The sequence below is a fragment of the Eublepharis macularius genome, chromosome 8 (assembly GCF_028583425.1).
Source record: "Eublepharis macularius isolate TG4126 chromosome 8, MPM_Emac_v1.0, whole genome shotgun sequence".
In the NCBI taxonomy this organism is placed as follows: Eukaryota; Metazoa; Chordata; class Lepidosauria; order Squamata; family Eublepharidae; genus Eublepharis; species Eublepharis macularius.
In genome coordinates, this window is record NC_072797.1 from 113,689,288 (window position 1) to 113,709,145 (window position 19,858).

The 19,858-nt window shown below is 44.1% G+C and overlaps 1 protein-coding gene across 1 annotated transcript in view; it reads left to right on the top strand.

Moving 5' to 3' along the window:
- The first annotated feature begins 438 nt into the window (after nt 1-438).
- Nucleotides 439-19,858, top strand: part of FOCAD (focadhesin) — a 183,450-nt gene continuing 164,030 nt past the window's right edge. Inside the window, exons 1-5 of the mRNA XM_054987115.1 lie at nt 439-574; nt 1,934-2,023; nt 6,218-6,292; nt 8,150-8,304; nt 10,210-10,314. Coding sequence (XP_054843090.1) covers nt 1,967-2,023; nt 6,218-6,292; nt 8,150-8,304; nt 10,210-10,314 — 392 coding nt within the window. The 5' untranslated portion in view covers nt 439-574; nt 1,934-1,966. The remainder of the gene's footprint in view (nt 575-1,933; nt 2,024-6,217; nt 6,293-8,149; nt 8,305-10,209; nt 10,315-19,858) is intronic.

Sequence of the window (19,858 nt, forward strand, 5' to 3'; positions counted from 1 at the left end):
AATAGTTACAATCTGGAAATGCGTATGCTAAGAATAATCTCTCTTTCAGAGTATTTGTACGACGGAAGCAAGGACAGAGAATACACAACACAGCGCAAGTTGTACTGAACTGGGTAAGCTGACTTGCGATAAAACATATTTAGGATTACGCCTTGTGGAGATGTACATGAAATTAGAATGACATGTATAAGCACCTTGAACCTAAGCATATAATAGAACTACACATTGTACGGACGGACGATTATTTCAAACGTCCAGCGAACAAACCCTGTGGGTAAACTCAGGGCAAGCTGCCTGACTTCATTTTTCATAATGCGCAGGCTCTTTCTCTTGGGCATGCTCAGTAATAACGACGAAGCCGAACCCCTTCCCTTTCAGTCGATTAGTGCGCGGGAGAAAGAGCGACCGCTCCTGAGCATGCGCGTTTGGAACACGTCGCCGTGGAACATTGGAGCGGGTTTGACAGAGGAAGCCTCGGTGGGAACGGGTCGGTGGCCCGGCTGCCTGCAAAGCGTTGGCGTTGGCACGCGTGTTGAGGACGTTGGCAGCCGCCGTGTTCTAAGAGCTTGGCTGCGTAGGTCTTTGAGTAGGGGAAAGGGGAAGCAAACCCTGAATCTGAAAAGTAATTTAACGATGTGTTCGGTATCCAACTTTTCGCTGTTGCACGCACTGTCTGTAATGTATCAGCATTTTCGCGGCGTGGGGAGTAGGGGAGGAGGGGTTGATATGTGAGATGCTCTCGGACATTCAGGAAAGTGACTTTTTGGGATTCGGTTGCAGGGCTTCTGAAGCGTCATTAAAATATTTAGGGCAGACTTTGACGTAGGCTGGGGAAATTTTGTCACTGAAGAGGGTTGCGATGGGGAGACCAAATCTAATTAACTCATTTCAATCATATTCCGTACTCTAATTTATGCATTTCTAGAGCAACCATGCTTGCTGAAGGTTGCTAGAACAATACAAACATACACGTTGCACCTAAATAGAGATTTTGATGTGCCTTGAGCTATACATCCAAGGTTTGGTCATGCAACTCTGCTATTTGTGTGTTGCAGTGCAAGGGGTGGTCAGGTACGGCAACTGAAGTGTTCACAACATCCAAAAATGCACGTTGCATGTTGCAAACTGTGAAAAGGCGCTTGCAAAAGAGTGCAGTACTAAAGCACAGGGCTACTAGTGGCAAAGATGAGATTGTAGTCAAGCTGCGTAGATGAATAGTGAAATACATTCCTTTCCCTGTAAAACACCACCTCCTGTTTGTGTTTTTTGACAGCCTTGCATGTACTTCATATTTCAAAACATCAGCTACAGTAGTGATGGAAAGTGCTATCAAATCACAACTGACTTATAGCAACCTCATGAGAATTTCAAGACGAAACTTTCAGAGGTGACCTGCCTCTGCATAGCCTGGTGGTCTCCTATCTAAGTACTAGTTAAGGCTGATCCTGCTTAGCTGATGAGATCGGGCCAGCCTGGGCCATCCAGGTCAGGGCATCGCCATATTACTACACATCATGTCCTAATGGAGGGAAACTGCATTTTCAATCAAGGATGCTGGTTTTTAATCTGCATTGTATTCTTGCTGCTTCATGTGAATATTGCTTTACACCGTAGCCTTATTTGACTACTAATGGCCAGGGCTTTTTTTCAGGGGGAACGCGGGGGAATGGAGTTCCGGAACCTCTTGAAAATGGTCACATGGCTGGTGGCCCCGCCCCCTGATCTCCAGACAGAGGGGAGTTGAGATTGCCCTCTGCGCCGCTTCAGCAATCTCAACTCCCCTCTGTCTGGAGATCAGGGGGCGGGGCCACCAGCCATGTGACCATTTTCTCTGAGGGCAACCCACTGAGTTCCACCACCTCTTTTCCCAGAAAAAAAGCCCTGCTAATGGCTATCTGTTCTGTATTGTCATACTTTATTATCTTTGTTGCAGAAACTGAATGGATTTTAGGTGACAGGTGCAGCAATGGCAGAAGAAATCAGAAAGAGATTTGATTTTCCTAACACCCTTATACAGTCACAGGTGAAGTAACTTTCTGTTTGGTGTGTCTTGCCATATTTCTTTGAGCCATGTAGAGCAACCCTGAAGTACTCTGATGTAAACAGCCCTGACTCTCAAAAGCTTACGCTGGGATAAATTGTGTTGGTCTCCAAGATAACACTGGACTCCTCTTTTGTTTGTGGAGTTACTCTGTGGATGCAGAGCAAGAGCTTTCAGTAGAGCGTTCTGGTCTTAACAGGTGATCCAAGAAAACAGAATCAATCCCTGGCCGTTTCCAGACGGCCCCCCGCCTCACGAAACGTCGCGCGTTGTCGCGCGTCGTTGCGCAGAAAACGTGAAATATCGCGTTTTCTCGCGCGAGTTTTGCGCGACGTCGCACAAAACTCGCGCGAGAAAACGCGATATTTCGCGTTTTCTGCACGACGACGCGCGACGTTTCGCGAGGCGGGGGGCCGTCTGGAAACGGCCCCTATCTGTGAAGACTCTAAAGGTTTGTGTGTACACACATATATGGGAATCAGCAAAAAAAAAGTCACTGAGAGCCAAGCTACAAGTGACGCCTTACACAGGTTGGACACTTGTCAGCTTACCTGATGGGAAATGTAGGTGTCCTGGTTTTACAGCTTGGCTCTCCATTATAGCTGCAAGACCAGGACACCTACATTTCCCATCAAAACTTGAGGGAAGCTGACAAGTGTCCAACCTGTGTCAGGCGTCACTTGTAGCTTGGCTCTAAGCCATGAGGCTAGAAGACTGAAGAAACTGTACAGATCATGCCGGTGCCCTGAAGCCTGTTTGCATTTTCTTGTTCCTGCTGATTCAGTTCCCATGAAGCTCTGGAAATAACAGTTTGACTCACCAGTTGAGAAACAAACATAGTGATTTTCTTTGTTTTTTTCAGGAAAGCTCCTGCAGCAGCTATCTGTAGAACTTAGGAAAGAATACTTGGTGTCCTCTTTTCTATTTAAAGTACAAGTGACTTCAAGGTGATTATTACCAGGGCTTATTTTGAGGGGGAACATGCAGGAACGCAGTTCCAGCAGTTCCCCCAAGAGGTCACATGTGAGGTGGCCCCACCCACCTAACTCTCGGCCATTTTGGGCCCATTTCGTCCTGGATTGGGGTGGAACTGCCCGGTTCAGGCCTCTGACAGGTAGTGGATCACTCTCCTGTTCAGCAGCGGCCCAATCCTGACCATTTTGGGCCCCTTTTCAGCCATTTTCAGCCCCTTTTTGGGCCCACTTTTGTCTCTGGGTGGCCAGGATTGGGTCCAAAGCAGCCAGGATAGGTGATGTCAGGGGGTGTGGCATATTCAAACCAGTTATGCTAATGACAGATTTCCAGTGATGGCAAGGGTGTGGCATATGCTAATGAGTTATGCTAATGAGTTCCTCCAGCTCTTTTCCTAAGAAATGACCCCTGATTATTACTTTTTGTATCCTCCTCTTTTGAAGTAGTCTGGGCTCCTGTGTGGTGTTCCATCTTAGAACTCATTGCTTTCTGGAGCATTTCCAGTTGCTATTCCAGCACATCACTTCTACGGAAAAATCCTGCTGTGTGATGTCAAGCTAATGTCATGTTTCCCAGTGATGTATCCTTACAACCTCCTTGTGTGCAATAACACTGTGCCAGGGAACATGTAAGGGGGATCTTACATGTTATGAGCATCACCTGGACAGGTCCATTGTCATGGAGTAATTCTGGTTGTGGAAATGCTTTCCTGCCTGTTGATTTTTTAAAATTACTGGCGTAGAGTTGGTGGCAAATCTCTGCCGGCTTCTCTAGGTATTTTCCATGTAGCGGGACTGGTGGTTGGCAACCAGTCCATATGCATCCATTGTCACTTATGCTTTTGTTGGTCTCTGAGGTGACAATATTTTCAGCATGGAATTCTCCGTTACTGAGAGCAAAGCTACAAGTGACTTTCTTCACGTGGAGAACACTAGATTTTTCTCGCAAGGTTACCTGGGAAGTGAAGTCTGAGTGGTCCTTCCCCTCTCTGTTAGAATCACTGTCTGAAGAGCCACAAGAGGGCTTCGTTTGGGGGCGGGCAGCTGCTACTTTCTCCCAGGGCGTCCTGCAGGCTGCCTGCTCCCGGGGAGCTGCTCTGGAAGCGGCAGCATTGGTGAAGCTTAAGCCGCAGTGACAGCGGAAGAATCTGCAGCATATCCTTCCACTGTTGCTGCGGCTGAAGCTTCACTGACACGGTCGCTTTCTCCAGAGCAGCTCCCCGAGCAGCTTCCCCCCCCCCAAACGAAGCCCTCTTGTGGCTCTTCAGGCAGCGATTCGAACAGATTCTTCTTGGCTGTCATAAAGAAGAAAGAAGTGGTTTTAAAGACTCATAACACAGTTCAGGTGCTGAAGCTAATCAGGTCTGGCCTGGATGGGATCCAGTAAGCCACCATGCAGAGGTTTACCTCTTATGAGGGGCAGGATGTATGGTTGATATCTATGCCTGTGGTGTTTTTGAGTGCACCATTTTGTTTTACTCTGTGCAAGTGAATGTGAATTTTTGTTTATAGGAATGAAGGGCAAGGCATGCTGCTTGGAGATGCTGCTTGGGGAGGGGAAGCAGGCCAAAAGCGCTAAAGATATGAAACAGAAACCAGGCACCATGAGGTGTACCACAATGAGGAACAAGCCAAAGGGTTATTTTTTTTTGTCAATGAATAGTAAATACGAGTCTTTTCAGAGTAAAAAGAGGAGTCTCCTATCCTAAATTAAAATGTGGTGGAAAATAATGCTTTTGTACTTTGTCCAGCGGGAGTGTTCAATCCATCTTTCGTGTTACGTTTAAAGGCTGCTATTTTTAGTGTCTTGAAAATGCTTTGGGCATAAGGCATGCAATTTTCTTAATGTGTCCTTTGCATCTACAGCTTGAATTTTCGTTAGTCTCTCCCAGCATCAAGAGACTGTCTGGGTCAGCAACATCTTAGGAGTGTTTGGTGTCTGTGATTTGAGAAGGATCCCATACAAAGTTGTGGAGGATGGTGCAACTCTTGGATTATGTACTACCATGCATTATCTAAGATGGGGGGATCCCCAACGTGGTGTCCATGGAAAGTGTGGTACCCACTGGTACCTTTCCTGGTGCCTGCCAAGTGTTTTCAGATAGTGAGTGGGGCTGGGCGGGGCTTTTGCCCAGTAGGGTTTCTGATTGGCTGTGCAGATGTTTTAGAAGTTGCTTCAGTAGCAGCTGCCATCACAGCAGAAGGCTCTCCATTCCATGACTGAAAGTGTATGCAAGATAATATTTTTAAACAATATATTCATTTAAAAATGTTGAAGAGTTACTGTTAGCATTATTCACATCCTCACTCCCTGTCATTTTATGATTGCTTCTGTTTCTTGTGGCAGACATTTTGTGTTTGCTCCTGCCACCCTGTGTCAGAGTTCCCAAGGTGCCCACAGATGCAAAAAGGTTGGAGACTCCTCCTGATCTAAGAGGTTGTGCCCCAGTATCTTCTATGAAAGTGTTCTTTCCAGACCTGGCGTTTGCTGAGTGCCGCAAACACGTGACCGGGAGCTTACATGACAGGATTGGAGAGTGCCAGAATTGTGCACTCACTCATATCAAGGCCAGGACCACGGGCAGCAGGCTAAAAGAGCTGGAGATAGGAAACTAAGCACTAGAAGGTATACCACAGCGAGGAACAGGCCAAGAGCCAGAGTTATGGAAGAATCCTGGCCACCACTGAGTGACCTTATCAGTTTGGTGTATTAGTTAAGAGTGGCAGGACTTTAATCTGGAGAACCGGGTTTTGTTCCCCACTCCTCCTCTTGAATCCAGCTGGGTGACCTTGGGTCAGTCACAGTTTTCTCAGTGCTTTTTCAGCTCCACCTATCTCACAGAGTGTCTGTTTGTGGAGATAATAATGACACTGACTTTGTAGACCGAGTATAACACTTACCTGTCCGGATGAGCGATATATAAGCACAAGGTTATTATTATTATTACAATTATTATTATTGCCTTTCATGATGTGTGTGCAAAGACAGGTCAGGTTCATGACATCCTTGCTCTCTATGCAGTAGGTTCTTCCAGAAGGTAGCAAAATGGCAACTCTTATAAATCTTGTACCTCAGGAGAAAATGTCTCGGTGACCCACCTCGGAACTGTTCTTGAAGCATACGGCACTATCACTAGAGCTCTTTCTGCAATGATAATGGACGTAACGTCAGTGACCTTTTTAGTGATTTCTGTTTTCTGCACAGGCTGTGAGCCACCTTGTTGCTGCTGTGCTGAAAGAAAACATTTCTTCCGATAAGATAAGCCAGTCTACTAACCAGGTTTGTTGCTTTTTTTGCATCGTTTTCTTTCCCCCACAACATTTTTGAAGCTGCTTTTCAGGTGTAGCATGAATATGCTTTTGCGTGTGACCTTAGGAAGTCTAAATCATTCTGGTTGTAAAGTAATCCTTTGCAGAAGAACAGTGCTTATTAGCAGTGGCTGGTGTTATGGTAGTGATGGATGTTGGATCCATGTACACCAGCAAGGCTGTGAGAATGCCAAGAAACTTTTCAGACCGTGGCTGATTCCGCACACGTTGGATAATGCACTTTCAATGCACTTTATCAATCGTTTGAGGTGGATTTTTTGTTCCGTACACAAAAAATCCATTCCAAATGATCTATAAAGAGGATTGGAAGTGCATTATCCAACGTGTGCAGAATCACTCAGTTCCTTATGCAGTTGCTGTCCTCTTATGAGAAACTGTCATGTTATGCTTCACAGTTTTATAGCATATCCTGCATATTACTCCATTTCCATTTTTGTTTTAACTTGGAGAATTCTGAAAAAATAGTTTTGGAACTGCTGAATTTAAAGTTCATCATCGTTTCCTGTTTGTGCCCCCACTCCTTACAGATTACCATTGCATACCAGCACGTATAGGCATTGATTAATTCATAGCGCAGAACGGAGTCTTGTGCTAGGATCATGGTTCAGATCAAAATTCCTTTTTGTGCTGTGATTTTAATCAACATTCAGGTGTGCTTGGGTAATGTGTAAATAGATTTTTTAAAAAGACAATGGCTACAGGATGTAAGGGAACATGTGAGAGTGAACATACACCAGGCATGCCTGCCTGCCTGATGAACAGTTGGTTTGTGATTGCAGAATTATGAGATTTCAGCATGGGAGTGGGAGAGTTCTGCCTGAAAAACGGGTAGTTTCTCTTACCGTATATCTTCCGTTGAAATACAGGAAATTCCTGGATCCTTAAACATCTTTTTTTTAAAAAAAAACACCACCATTTTTGGACTTATGTGATCCATTGCCATCTAATTTATATGAACTCTAGAGATGGGCACAAACTAGGAAAATTCTGAACAATGCGATTCGTGGTTTGTCGCATTTCATGAACCATGAACTTGCTCCGGTTCACGAACCGGTTCATTCAGTTCATGAAAACATCACTTCTGGGTCAGCAGAAGGTCTGCAAAGAGCCCATTCCCCGTCTCTCCCCCCGTTGCCTAGGAAACTGATTAATCACTGCAGGCTGTCTGCAGTGACGAACCAAAATACAAACCGAACATACCAGGCTAAAATTCATCACGGTTCATGAGAAATGAGCTCCCACGCACCATCGGTTCATGAACCACGAACCAGCCCAGTTTGTGACGAACTTCGGTTCGTATTTCGGTTTGTGCCCTCCTCTAATGAACTCCGATACATCGGCTTCAAGTTTTCATCTGAAACATTGTCCTTACTTGAGTTCATAGTGACTTGTAATATCTGTAATAAAATCATGGTGAACTCAAAATCAGATAACAAATCCCCATAAAGTAAAAAATGGTGATAAAAGTCGTTAACTCCTTTACATCAAATAGTGCCTTACAGTTTTTTCTGAATAAATCTTGTGAATTTTATTTTGTGAGCCATCTCAAGCAGGTCTCTGAAGAGGCAACATATAGAAGGTCCATTTTTAAAGAAAATGTATAACTTTCTAAAGGTTAAATGAGAAGTGTGGAGGTCATTCCACTGCTGTGGAGCCAGTAAATAATTTTTTCTTAACAGCCAGGACTTCCTGACACAGGGCATTAGACCCTCAATTTCCAATTTAAAGACATGGGAGTAATGTTTAACTTTTGATCGATTGATGAATCAGCGTTTCTGAGAGAGATTTCCTCCCTTTTCCATTTCAGACTCCTGCATTAAACTTGCTTTGGGAAAAATGCTGCAGTGACAATGTGGTTGTTCGGACAGCATGCTGTGAGGCACTGCTAACACTTACAGCACAGGATCATGCAGAGTTCAGTTACATTCTTAATGGAGCTCTCAACCTGATTCCTTCTGCCAGGTAGTGGTTGTTTTTGTGTCATCCACATGTCCTGTTTGGATTCCCTGTTTTTGGCATATTTATCCTATTCCTGCAAGCAAAGTGTTGTATCCAAGATGTTACTCTACTAGTTCCCTATTGGAGTATGTACTGCTGAATGGAAACGTGGTGAAAACTATACTGTGGCCAAACCACTAAACCTCTTGAATAATGCTACCTTTTTAAAAGTGCTACTCTCCTCGCTCTAAATTGGACACACGAATTCCCAATGGCTGGTCTTGACACAGATCTCTCATATCTGTCTTCAGCCCTGTAATCCCTGGAACATTACACCTAGACTCTCAATTTTCCTGTCAGTATGTGGCAGGTTTAGAGCAGTCTAGAACTCCTTTCCTTTCAAGTGAAGGCTTGAGCCTGTGTGGAAATGGCCTAGGGCTCTAGAGATATGATTCAGAGCAGCTGAAATACGTGTAATCCTTCCACAATGTGATGAGGCTTAGAAATCATGATTTTTGACATTCCGGTTTGTTTCTTGATCTATCCGTATCTGAGCCTTGGGAGTTCCCTGTTCTTAGAACTGTATCCTTATTGTTCTTAATTGAAGGGTGAGCTTTAAAAAAATCTCAGAGTAATCTCCCGTGCTGCTCAGGTCATAAAAATAATATTGTTTGTTTTTCACACACAGCTCTCCTTTTTGTTCCGAAGAGCGTGTCCAGGTTAGTGTAGTGGCTGGTGTGTTGTGAACCCAGGCCTTCCTGGATTCATCTCGGTTTGGCCATTAAGTTTGATGAATGACTTTGGGTAGATGACTCTCTCTTTCTGCTTCATCTTCCTCACAAGGTGATTGTGAGGACAAAATTCAGGGAGGGGACGGCCACATTCACTAACCTGGAGAAAGAGCAGGATAATAATGTGATTGATAAATGTAGTGGTAAAAATAGCACCAAACTGGCTTTCAGATTTAACCCAGAACTTTGCTGCTGTAAGGAGAAAAATGATCAAGCCCATTTTATCTTGGTTAAATTTTTATTAAAAAAAATTCTAACAGGTCAACAGAATTTTCTGTGATTTAAGAGAATGTGATAACCTATGCATTTGATAATTGTAACATGTTTCTTGGTTTATTTGGGGATATGCCTGCTGAAGATAAAAGGATACCTTTATAGCCTGCATTTCTTCATATATTCTTAAGTGGCAGGGGACATGTGAGAGAGATTCAATTAAAGTAAACAGGTGAAGGATAAAAGAAAGACCAGTTATAGTGAAACCAGAGCTTAATGGGCCACAGGTTTCTTGCTCTTTGCTTAGGCAACACTAAGTTGTTTTTTTGCTCAAGGCCAGTTATTCCGTTTCCCACCTGTGCTATATTACGGGGTCATAATAGTGACCCCAGAGCTGGAGTTTCCAGGACTTGTACCATTCAAAACATATTTTCCACTCACTTTTGCAAAATTATGTGGTAGACTGAATTTTCTCATGCCTAACTTCACTTTGTCCAAAAACTCTCAAGGGATGGTGAGGCATGTGTGCTATTGTCATTTTTTTGTCAATTGTGTTGTTTAATCCTTCATGCATCGATGTTTTTGAGTGTAGACTTTCTGTAAATGAATCGCCCACAGGCCAATGGGCTACCCACGCTAGAAACAGAATGCAAATTTGGGCTCGATGTGGAAGGCATAATAATACCATGCAGACATATAAATGTTAAATTTATTAGATTTAATCTCCAATAATTTTTTTAAAAATAACAGTCTAACATGCTCATTTTTTTAAAAAAAAACTCTTTTGAACATAGTATTAACAACATTCATGAGTGAGTTATTCTAGACTAGAAGGGGGTGTTGGAGCTGTAGGGAGTCTTTTCTGTGCCGCTCTGCTTAGAAATATCCTTGATGGTAATATTGTGGGTTCACTGTGTTTTCTTAGGAATGTTCACGGTTTGATAAAAACCGTTATAAAGTTGCTACAAATGCAAGCACTGAAGGTGACCAAAAGTGGAGAGGAACAACACAGAGAATTGCATGCAATCAGGTATGCTGATTTGAATAGTGTAATGCTATTTTGAATGATGTTAATTGTTTTTTATATGGCTTTGTGTTTTGAAAAGTGCCTCAGAGTGATTCTGAACAGAGTGATACACACATTGCAAAGAAGTAAAGTAATATATACTCTACAAACACATACAGAGATTAAGTAAGAACTGTTGCTTTAGCTGCGACCACTCTGGCTGATGTTACCCAAGTATTCTATAAACTCACTAATGTTGCTTGCATAGGAGAGGTGGTTTGATGGTGAGATTAACCAAGTGCCTCTTGGCTATCTTGTGCTTTAAATGTTTTGCCCCCAAACCATTGCTCTAGAGCTAGTCTAAAATGAGGGTTTGGCAGATTCCTTGTTCTTTGTTATAATGTTGTGTATGCTATGGGTTAAGATCAATAGAACAAAATGAACTGAATGCCAAGGTCCTCTTCTGCTCAAAGGGATTAGTGCCGCAAAAAGAAGAGTAGTGTTAGGATCAATCTCCATGTGTATATTTATATTTGATTTCTCTTGTGGGCTTTTAGATCCCTTTTAATACTGATCTCTTTCCAGAGATGGTAGATAAAAATAGGTACCTGAGTGGTATGCAAAGTATCTGTCTTTAGAAACTTAAGCAGTGAATTGCAGTATTTGATGGGATCCTTTCTTAGGGAGTTGAGGGTAGTTGCTGGCGGAGATGAAAGAATCTTCCCGAATCTTCTCTGGATTAGGAAACTTCTTGTACCTCCCCTAGCTACTGGACTAAAGTCTCTAGAAAGATTCCCATAGATACTGGTAGCACATTTTAGTTTTCCAAAGATGTCAGCTTGCACCCAGTTTTCCTTTCAGTGCAGTATTGGAGGCTTAGGGAAAGGCTGGGGTGGGGCTTGCCTCAGCTGCCATGATCCTCTCCCCCTTCCCCTTCTCTGGAGGTCTCAGGGAAGGGAGACGAGGCAGTTCTCTCTCCCCCAGTTGCCCCTTCTCCTTCTGTCCAACCACTCCCTCAGTGGGAGGGAAGCCAGGCCAAAGTTGTCAGCTTCTGGCTGTGGGCATGTATAACTGGCAACGGCCTCTACAGTCCCTGTCTCCTTGGTCTAGGTCTCAGAAGAATCCCCTCTTTGCAGACATCCCATTGGTTACCAATTAGTTATGGGGTTCAATTCAAGGTGTTAGCTATCATCTACAAAATCCTCAAAGGCATCAGACCCACATATCTGCAGGACTGTGTCTCCTGCTATGTTCTGCTGTGAATGCTCTGCTCATCTGAGCAAAGCCTTCTGAAGGTGCCACCTTGCAGACAGGTAAAACCATCAATGTTCACAGAAATTCTATGTGGTGGCTTTTACATTATGGAACAGTCTGCCTGAGGCTATTAGGAAGGCTCCCCATGCCCCTATTGTTTTGCAAAATATGCAAAACGGAATTGTTCAAAAAGGCCTTCTTGTGGAGGGAGCAAAGCTAGGGTGTAGGTCAACTGAGGAGGTGGCTTCTGTTAGGGATAAAGTTTGTTCTATGCTGCCTTGTTGCCTTAAACAGATATGTTTGCATGTGTTGTTCTTGTTTTTCCTCTGTTCTACAATCCCAGCCCAACTACATTATTTGTTTTACTAGGAATCTTTGCTAGATTCAAACGTTGTTATGTCAATGGTTGTTGTGGGTTTTCCGGGCTGTATTGCCGTGGTCTTGGCATTGTAGTTCCTGACGTTTCGCCAGCAGCTGTGGCTGGCATCTTCAGAGGTGTAGCACCAAAAGACAGAGATCTCTCAGTGTCACAGTGTGGAAAAGATGTAGGTCATTTGTATCTACTCAGGAGGGGTGGGGTTGAGCTGAGTCATCCTGTAAGAGTTTCCCAGGGTGTGGAATGCTAATGGCGGGAGGCTTCACTGTATCCTGAGGAGGTTCTTTTGCATATGGATTGGTACTTGATGTGCTAATCTTCTCTGCAGGGCTATTGTCGGGGATAGAATGTTTTGTTAGCCTGGTGTTTTTCAGAACTGGAAACCATGCTCTGTTCATTCTTAAGGTTTCTTCTTTCCTGTTGAAGTTTTGCTTATGCTTGTGAATTTCAATGGCTTCCCTGTGCAGTCTGACAAAGTAGTTGGAAGTGTTGTCCAGTATTTTGGTGTCCTGGAATAAGATACTGTGCCCTGTTTGAGTTAGGTTATGTTCAGCCACTGCTGATTTTTCAGGTTGTCCAAGTCTGCAGTGTCTTTCATGTTCTTTTATTCTTGTCTGGATGCTACGCTTTGTGGTCCCGATGTAAACTTGTCCACAGCTGCAGGGTATACGGTATACTCCTGCAGAGGTTAGGGGGTCTCTACTGTCTTTTGCCGATCGTAGCATCTGTTGTATTTTTCGGGTGGGTCTGAATACTGCTTGAAGGTTATGCTTTTTTGATTAAGCATTCTATCCCCGACAATAGCCCTGCAGAGAACATTAGCACATCAAGTACCAATCCATATGCAAAAGAACCTCCTCAGGATACAGTGAAGCCTCCCGCCATTAGCATTCCACACCCTGGGAAACTCTTACAGGATGACTCAGCTCAACCCCACCCCTCCTGAGTAGATACAAATGACCTACATCTTTTCCACACTGTGACACTGAGAGATCTCTGTCTTTTGGTGCTACACCTCTGAAGATGCCAGCCACAGCTGCTGGCGAAACGTCAGGAACTACAATGCCAAGACCACGGCAATACAGCCTGGAAAACCCACAACAACCATCGTTCTCCGGCCGTGAAAGCCTTCGACAGTTGTTATGTCAACTCATCTCATTACTGATTGAATGAGCTATTGTAATCTGTACTGATTGATTGAAAAGTTTCTTTTATCTTGCTTGCAATCCACCTTGAGTCCCAATCAGACTGATTATGAATGAAAAGAATAACTGTCATGGCAGCCACTTCACTGGCATCTGGGCTTGCCCATTAATTACTGTGGAGTAGAGATGGGCACAAACTGAAATACGAACCAAATGTCATCACAAATCAGGCCTTTTTCGATTCACGAACTGGCGGTTTGTCAGAGCCCATTTCTGATGAGCCGCAACAAACCACTATGATTTTTAATGCGGTTCATTTTTCGGTTCATCACTGCAGACAGCCTGGCACCAATCCATCTATTCCCTAGGAAATGGGGGGGATGGACCTCTGCAGACCTTCTGCAGCCCTGGGATCACTAATGTCAGCTCTCCAGAGCTTGATAGGCAACTCTGGCTGCCAACCAGAGAGCTCCCATTCTGCTCTATGAGAGCATCCCCAGCCCTCAGACAAGTGGTTTCAGTTTCCAGCAGGCAGTTAGACAGGGAGGAACTGCTGTTGGAGTCAGAGAGGGATGTATTTGAAGCTTGTGCTTGAGATTTTGGTGCTGCAATGTATTTCAGTGGAGCCAATGCAAGTCAGTTGGCATTCGTGGTTCCCATTATATGTAATGGAACTTTCCTGGGGGCACCCACTTTGGGGGTCTATAACTTGGACATCGAAATCCAATCTTTACCAAACTTTGAGGGTGGCTGGAGGAGAGCCTGCTGAAGATTCCTGGTGAGTTTGACATCCTTGACCATCAAGGGGGCCATTCTACAGCCCCCTGAAATGACGAACCACAAACCAAATGAACCTGTTCGCGAACCAGGCTAATTCATGGTGGTTTGTCGTTCATAGTTCATGCAATGTGATGAACCAGGAACCGCCACAAACTGCCATTTTCTCGGTTCATTCCCACCTCTACTGTGGAGCCTTGCAACTGCCCCGGGAGCTTTGAGTTGGAGGCTCTGGCTTCATTGGCTACCACCAGATGGCAGGGACACGGCTTTGCTGATCAGCTGTGCTTTTTTGTGAAACCTGGTGGCTTGTGGTGACACTGGTTCCAGACTGTGGCCTAGTTTATTATTATTGGTATTGTTGGGGAAAATAATCTCAAGTGACTCTTCAGGGCTTTTCCCAGTGAAATTTTAAGTTGATTTTGCCCTCCCGTTTTTCTCTGTTTCTTTCTCTCCTTGGCTATAATCTGTGGTAGAGAGAGTAGAAGTAAACACCTCCAAGCAAGCCATATTTCATGTCTAACACCTGGGGAAAGCCAACAAATGATTTTTGAGAGACACTTTGGCAAAGAATTAAAAGTCCTGAATTGTCTTACTAATTTTAATCAAGATTCCTTGCTGGGATAATGATTTCCTTATCAGGAGCTGACATAAAGATAACAAACAAGAACCTAGCTTGGTGGATATATTACCAATTGTTTTTAATGGACAACAATATAGGAAATGGCATAAAAGTTGGTTTACAATGTTGATGGATAAACTTAACAGTAGATTAATGTCTCTAAGAAAGGCAGTATTATTCTCATAATACATTTATTCAAGAACTGGCAATTATTTATACTGAAATAATATTAAAACTCAAGAAAATGTAAAATCAGAAATATTATTAGTACCACATGATATGTGAGGTGAACTTAGAGGGATTTGAAAATTGTGTGTGTGTATTTATATTTATAAAATCAAAAGTAGTGTAGAGCATACTATATTTTCCTTTTGAGTCAATCTGAAGAAAATAAAGGCTACACTACAACTTGTGGTTTTCATGGGCTTACAGAAAATCCCAGTTAGGAATTACAGTCAATTTTTCCTGCACTTCAATTCCAGCTGAGTTCTGATGTTCCTGTTATTCAGTATCTTGGCTAGCTCGTGGAATCTTTTTAGACATAATTGTAGTTCCAGTATTGCCTAGTATTCAAGAGTGTTGTTCGAGAATGAGGAAGGCCAGGGTTCAAATTCTCTCTTCTCTGCAACTCCCTTTTGTATTTTAGCAGCTGATGTTTTGAAGTTAATTCCATTAGAGAGTTCATAGTCTATTTCTAGGCAGACTAGACCCCAGGGGTGGCTCCAGTGTTGCCGGCACCTGAGGCAGCTTAACGGCTGCCTCTGTGCATGCGTGCACAAGCGCATGTGCACGTCGGACTGCATGATGACGTCACTGCATGTGATGTCATCACGCAGGGCTGGTGCGCGCGCGGGGGGGGGGGGGGCTTCCAGCCCTCCCATTCAGTTGCTCTGCTGTAGCCCCTTGCATTATTCATTTGCCTTGTATCCTGGGCTTTCTACAAGCAGCTCAGGACAGTATACATGATTATTCATGCTACCATTTCACCCTCATAACCACTCTGTGAATATCACAGATAGTGACTAGCTGAAGGTCTCCCAGAGAGTAAGAAGTGAGAGCAGCTGCTCTGTGGTTCACAACCTCACTGCCAATTATTTTTAGGTATCTTGAGTCAGGCAAAGAGACAACATAAGGCAGGATTTAGGACACAGGGTTTTATCCTTCTGTTCTTATAACCTCTGTTCTACCTTCTCCACCATCTTTCTTTCCTCTGTCCACTCTTCCTTTTTCTTTTGGTACTGAGGGGTCTAGCAGGGCCGGCCCGCCCATTGAGGCCAGCCCGGCAGCCGCCTCAGGGCACTAAGGCACCGGAGGGGTGCCGGTCTGGGGGCAGGGGCGCACGCCATGGAGCTGCCACTGCCACTGCTGGCCAGGAGTGTGTGCTGGTGGCGGCAGCGTGGGGCAGCTGATCGGGCAGCCTCCTGTTCAGTTGCTCTGCGAGTTTTCATTCCCATCCTCTGGCCTTAAAAGGAAAAGAAAAAAACATGAACCATACATCTGTTTGGGAGATCTTTTCTTCTCCCTTGCTTATGGTCTGTTGCAATCATTGTATGTACTGTCAGTGTGGTACAATCACTTTTCCTGTTTCTCCCAAAGAAGCACGCAAGAGTTCTTAGTTGACTACCCCAAACTATGTGGTCCCCTTATCCTGGAAGCCTGCCAAAGACTGAGCTTGAACAATGAGTGTTTTCCAGAAGTGCTGCAAGATCTTATATATACTGGCTTTTAATAGTATGTGGGGTGGGGAAGGGTTGTCACTCAAATATCCAAGAGACTTGGAAGAAACCACAGGCAGACACATTCTGTGATCACACAAAATAAATGAACTCAGTTTCCAGGCAATTTCCATGTTGCTTATCCGAAATTATCACCATATTCTGCTGGTTGAAAAGGGTTTTCACCTGAGGTGAGGAAGGCTGGTGACTATGGAGGCGTGGGTTTGTTTTTCCATAAAGGACAACTAATCAATCAATTTGAAAAAAATCTGGAAGGCATGAAGTTGCATCTTTATTTCACCTTATCCTATAATTGCAATCTTCTATTAATAAGAATGGCCGTGACCTGGGTAGCCCTGGTGAGCCTGATCTCGGCAGATCTCAGAAGCTAAGCAGGGTCAGCCTTGGTTAGTAGTTTCAAATTTTCCATTCCTGGGTAAGGCAATTGAAAGGGCAGTAGTGGAACAGCTGGATGATGCCTCTATCCTGGACCCATTCCAGTCTGGCTTCAGGCCATGGTACGGAGATGGCTCTGGTTGCTCTCACAGATGATCTGTGGCGACACCTGGATCGGAGCGGGTTAGCAATGCTGATACTTCTAGATCTTAAAGCAGCATTCGACATGGTTGATCACGATCTCCTGACCCACTTCCTCACCGACGTGGGGATTCTTGGGACAACCCTGCAGTGGCTGAGCTCCTTCCTCTGTGGTCGAGGACAGAGGGTGGCACTTGGGAAACATATGTCCACTTGCCATTCTTTAATATGCAGTGTCCCTCAGGGGGCAATTCTTTCCCCAATGCTACTTAACATCTGTATGCGCCCCCTCACCCAGGTAGTTTGCAGTTTGGGGCTGGGTTGTCACCAGTGTGCGGTTGACACCCAGCTCTATCTGTTGATGGACGGCCAGTCTGATCTCGCTCTAGATTCCTTGGCTAAGGGTCTTGAGGCTGTGAGGGCATGGTTACATCAGAGTAGCCTGAAATTAAATCCCCTGAAGACAAAGATTCTGTGTCTGGGTCATGGGGTGATAAAGCTGGAGACCCGGCTCCCAACCCTTGATGGGATGCAACTGAAACCTTCGTTGACAGTGAGGAGCCTGGGCGTAACCCTGGATGCCACACTTTGAATGGAGGCCCAAGTCATGACCATTGCCAGGTCTATCTTTTTTCATCTTCGACAGATCGGGCAACTGGTGCCTTATCTCTCGCCCTGGGATCTGGCTACAGTAATCCATGCAACGATCACCTCCAGGCTAGATTACTGCTACCGACTCTATGCTGGGCTGCTATTGGGCCTGCCCCAGAAGTTACAGCTGGTCTAGAACGCAGCAGCACGCGTTCTCACCGGAACGCCAATCCGAGTGCACATCCATCCTGTGCTATGCCAGCTGCACCGGCTCCCAGTGGAGTTCTGGATCAGGATTAAGATGTTAAACTTGGTGTTTAAAGCCTTGTTCTCTGCAGACAAGCAACTCCTGGTGGTCCCCGGCCCAAGGACATCTGTCTGGCCTCAACCAGGGCCAGGGCTTTTTCTGCTGGAGAGCCGGGCCTTGTGGGACCTGTTACAGTTCCAAAGGGCCTGTAAAACAGAGATGTTCTGCCAGGCCTTTGGCTGAGGACTAGCACGTGTCCCCCCCCTCCACCTAAGACCACCACCTTTTCTGTGACTGCTCTTGGCTATGTGTTATGCTTATATATTATGGCCTATATGCGGATTCCCAATTGTTTATCTAAGTAGCCTATGTATAAGATGCCTGGACGTTTTTAACGTCTGTTTTAAGATTGCTACTGATTTTATAGTTTTGATTAATTTATTGTATTTTATGGATCTTGTGGGTTGCCCTGAGCCCATTCATAGGGAGGGCAGGATATAAATCAAATCAAATAAATAAGTAAAATAAATAATTGGATGGGTGACTGCCAACAAAGACAGTGTTGCAGTAAACATATGAAGACATTATTGTAATGTGTTACTAATAATCACAGTTAAATGGTTGCTCAAATGGTAAGATGAAAATGTGTAGATAAGTAGAATTCTAACTCAAGCAGATATTATGATGTTTACTGTTTACCTTACTTCCTACCCGCCTGTTTTCCCCATCCTTATACTAGAAAACTAATTTTTTTAAAAAGACAGGGCTGTAGAGGCAGGCAATGGCAAAGCACCTCTGTTAGTCTTTTGCCATGAAAACACCCCACCAGGGGTTGCCATAAGTTGAGGGCACTCTCCACCATTAATAAGGATGATATAAAGTAATCTCTTAGGAAGAGCAGAGGCTTCGGTGACCTTGGGCCAGTCACACACACTCAGTCTAGCCAACCTCTCAGGGTTGTTGTGAGGATAAAACAGAGAGGGGAAAATGATGAAAGACACTTTGGGTCCTCATTGGAAAGAAAAATAGGGTATACATGAAGTAAATAAATTAAAAGGCTACAGTAAGTCCTCAGGATTCTGGTAACTATTGTTTATGTGGCATTCAGTATTGTTTTAAAAAATGAAAGTCATCCTGTTTCATCAGGTCTTTGGAGCGGTATTTGATTTTCATTTATATTTTGAATTTTTTTTAAAGAAGTTATTGCTATATTTTACGGTTGCTAGTGGATTTGGGGATCCAGACATGAATGGAAAGATGGCTTGGAAGAAGTATTAGATGGTTTAGAAGAAGTATTTAGAAGAGTATTCGATTCTGTAAATACAACTGGTTTTGTTTCTGGACTTAATTCAAGGTGCTAGTAATAAACTATTGTGCCATTTGTATATTGGTTCCTATGGGCATGTGGGAATGTGGTTTCCCATGTGATACTCCCTTTGTCCTGAAAGAGATCCTCTGAGAGAACTTGTCAGATATTTTTTTTGCTTTGTTAAAATCTATTAGAGTGGTCAAGGGAGACCTGTCTGAATCCAAGCCAAGAAACGTTTTTAAACCCTTCTACAGGGGCAGTGTAGTTTTGCTACAGCATTGCTAAATATATGTTGTTGTTTTTTAAAAAAAACCACAATGTTATATCAAGATTTGGCTTCTGTATAGTGCTCTAAACTCTGTAAAATTAAATTAGTAATTTCTAATCCATAAAAATCTGTACGCCTTGAGACTGCTGCGGTAACCAGTTTGATTAACGTTCAGATACCTCTGAAGTGTTGGTCTTGGCTCATCAGCTCTTGGCAAGTCATCAAAAAGAACCTTGGCTGCAGTGCCCCATAAAAGGCAATTTGGTGTAGATTTTCCATGTTTGCCAGGATTTCAAACCTCTGGTACCTCTGATCAAAGTGTACAAGTTTAATTTGAAGTGTTTGGGCAGTCCACTGGATCTACCTTGTTATGGGTTTGAGGGATGGATATGTGTAGCTTGCCTATTCGATAGGAGTTTGGTAGAGGGCCAGTTGCATCTTCTTCCCACATGGATGCCACATGGAGTGGAAACGCTCTCATTGCCCTGCCCAGTGGCTGAGCTGTCCCACCTTTAGGGACTCGCTGAATATCCAAAAAGCTGCATAATGTTTGCATGTGGCCTGTGCATAGGCCTGACCCTCTCAGTTGGCCTCCTTCACACATCTACTAAATCAGACATGCCTTTTGAGCACTATGCAAACCTTATGCCCTTATGTGGTATCTGCTAGGGTCAAAGGTTGAATAGATACTCATGCAAATGAGGCAAATAGGCATGAGTTGGCCATG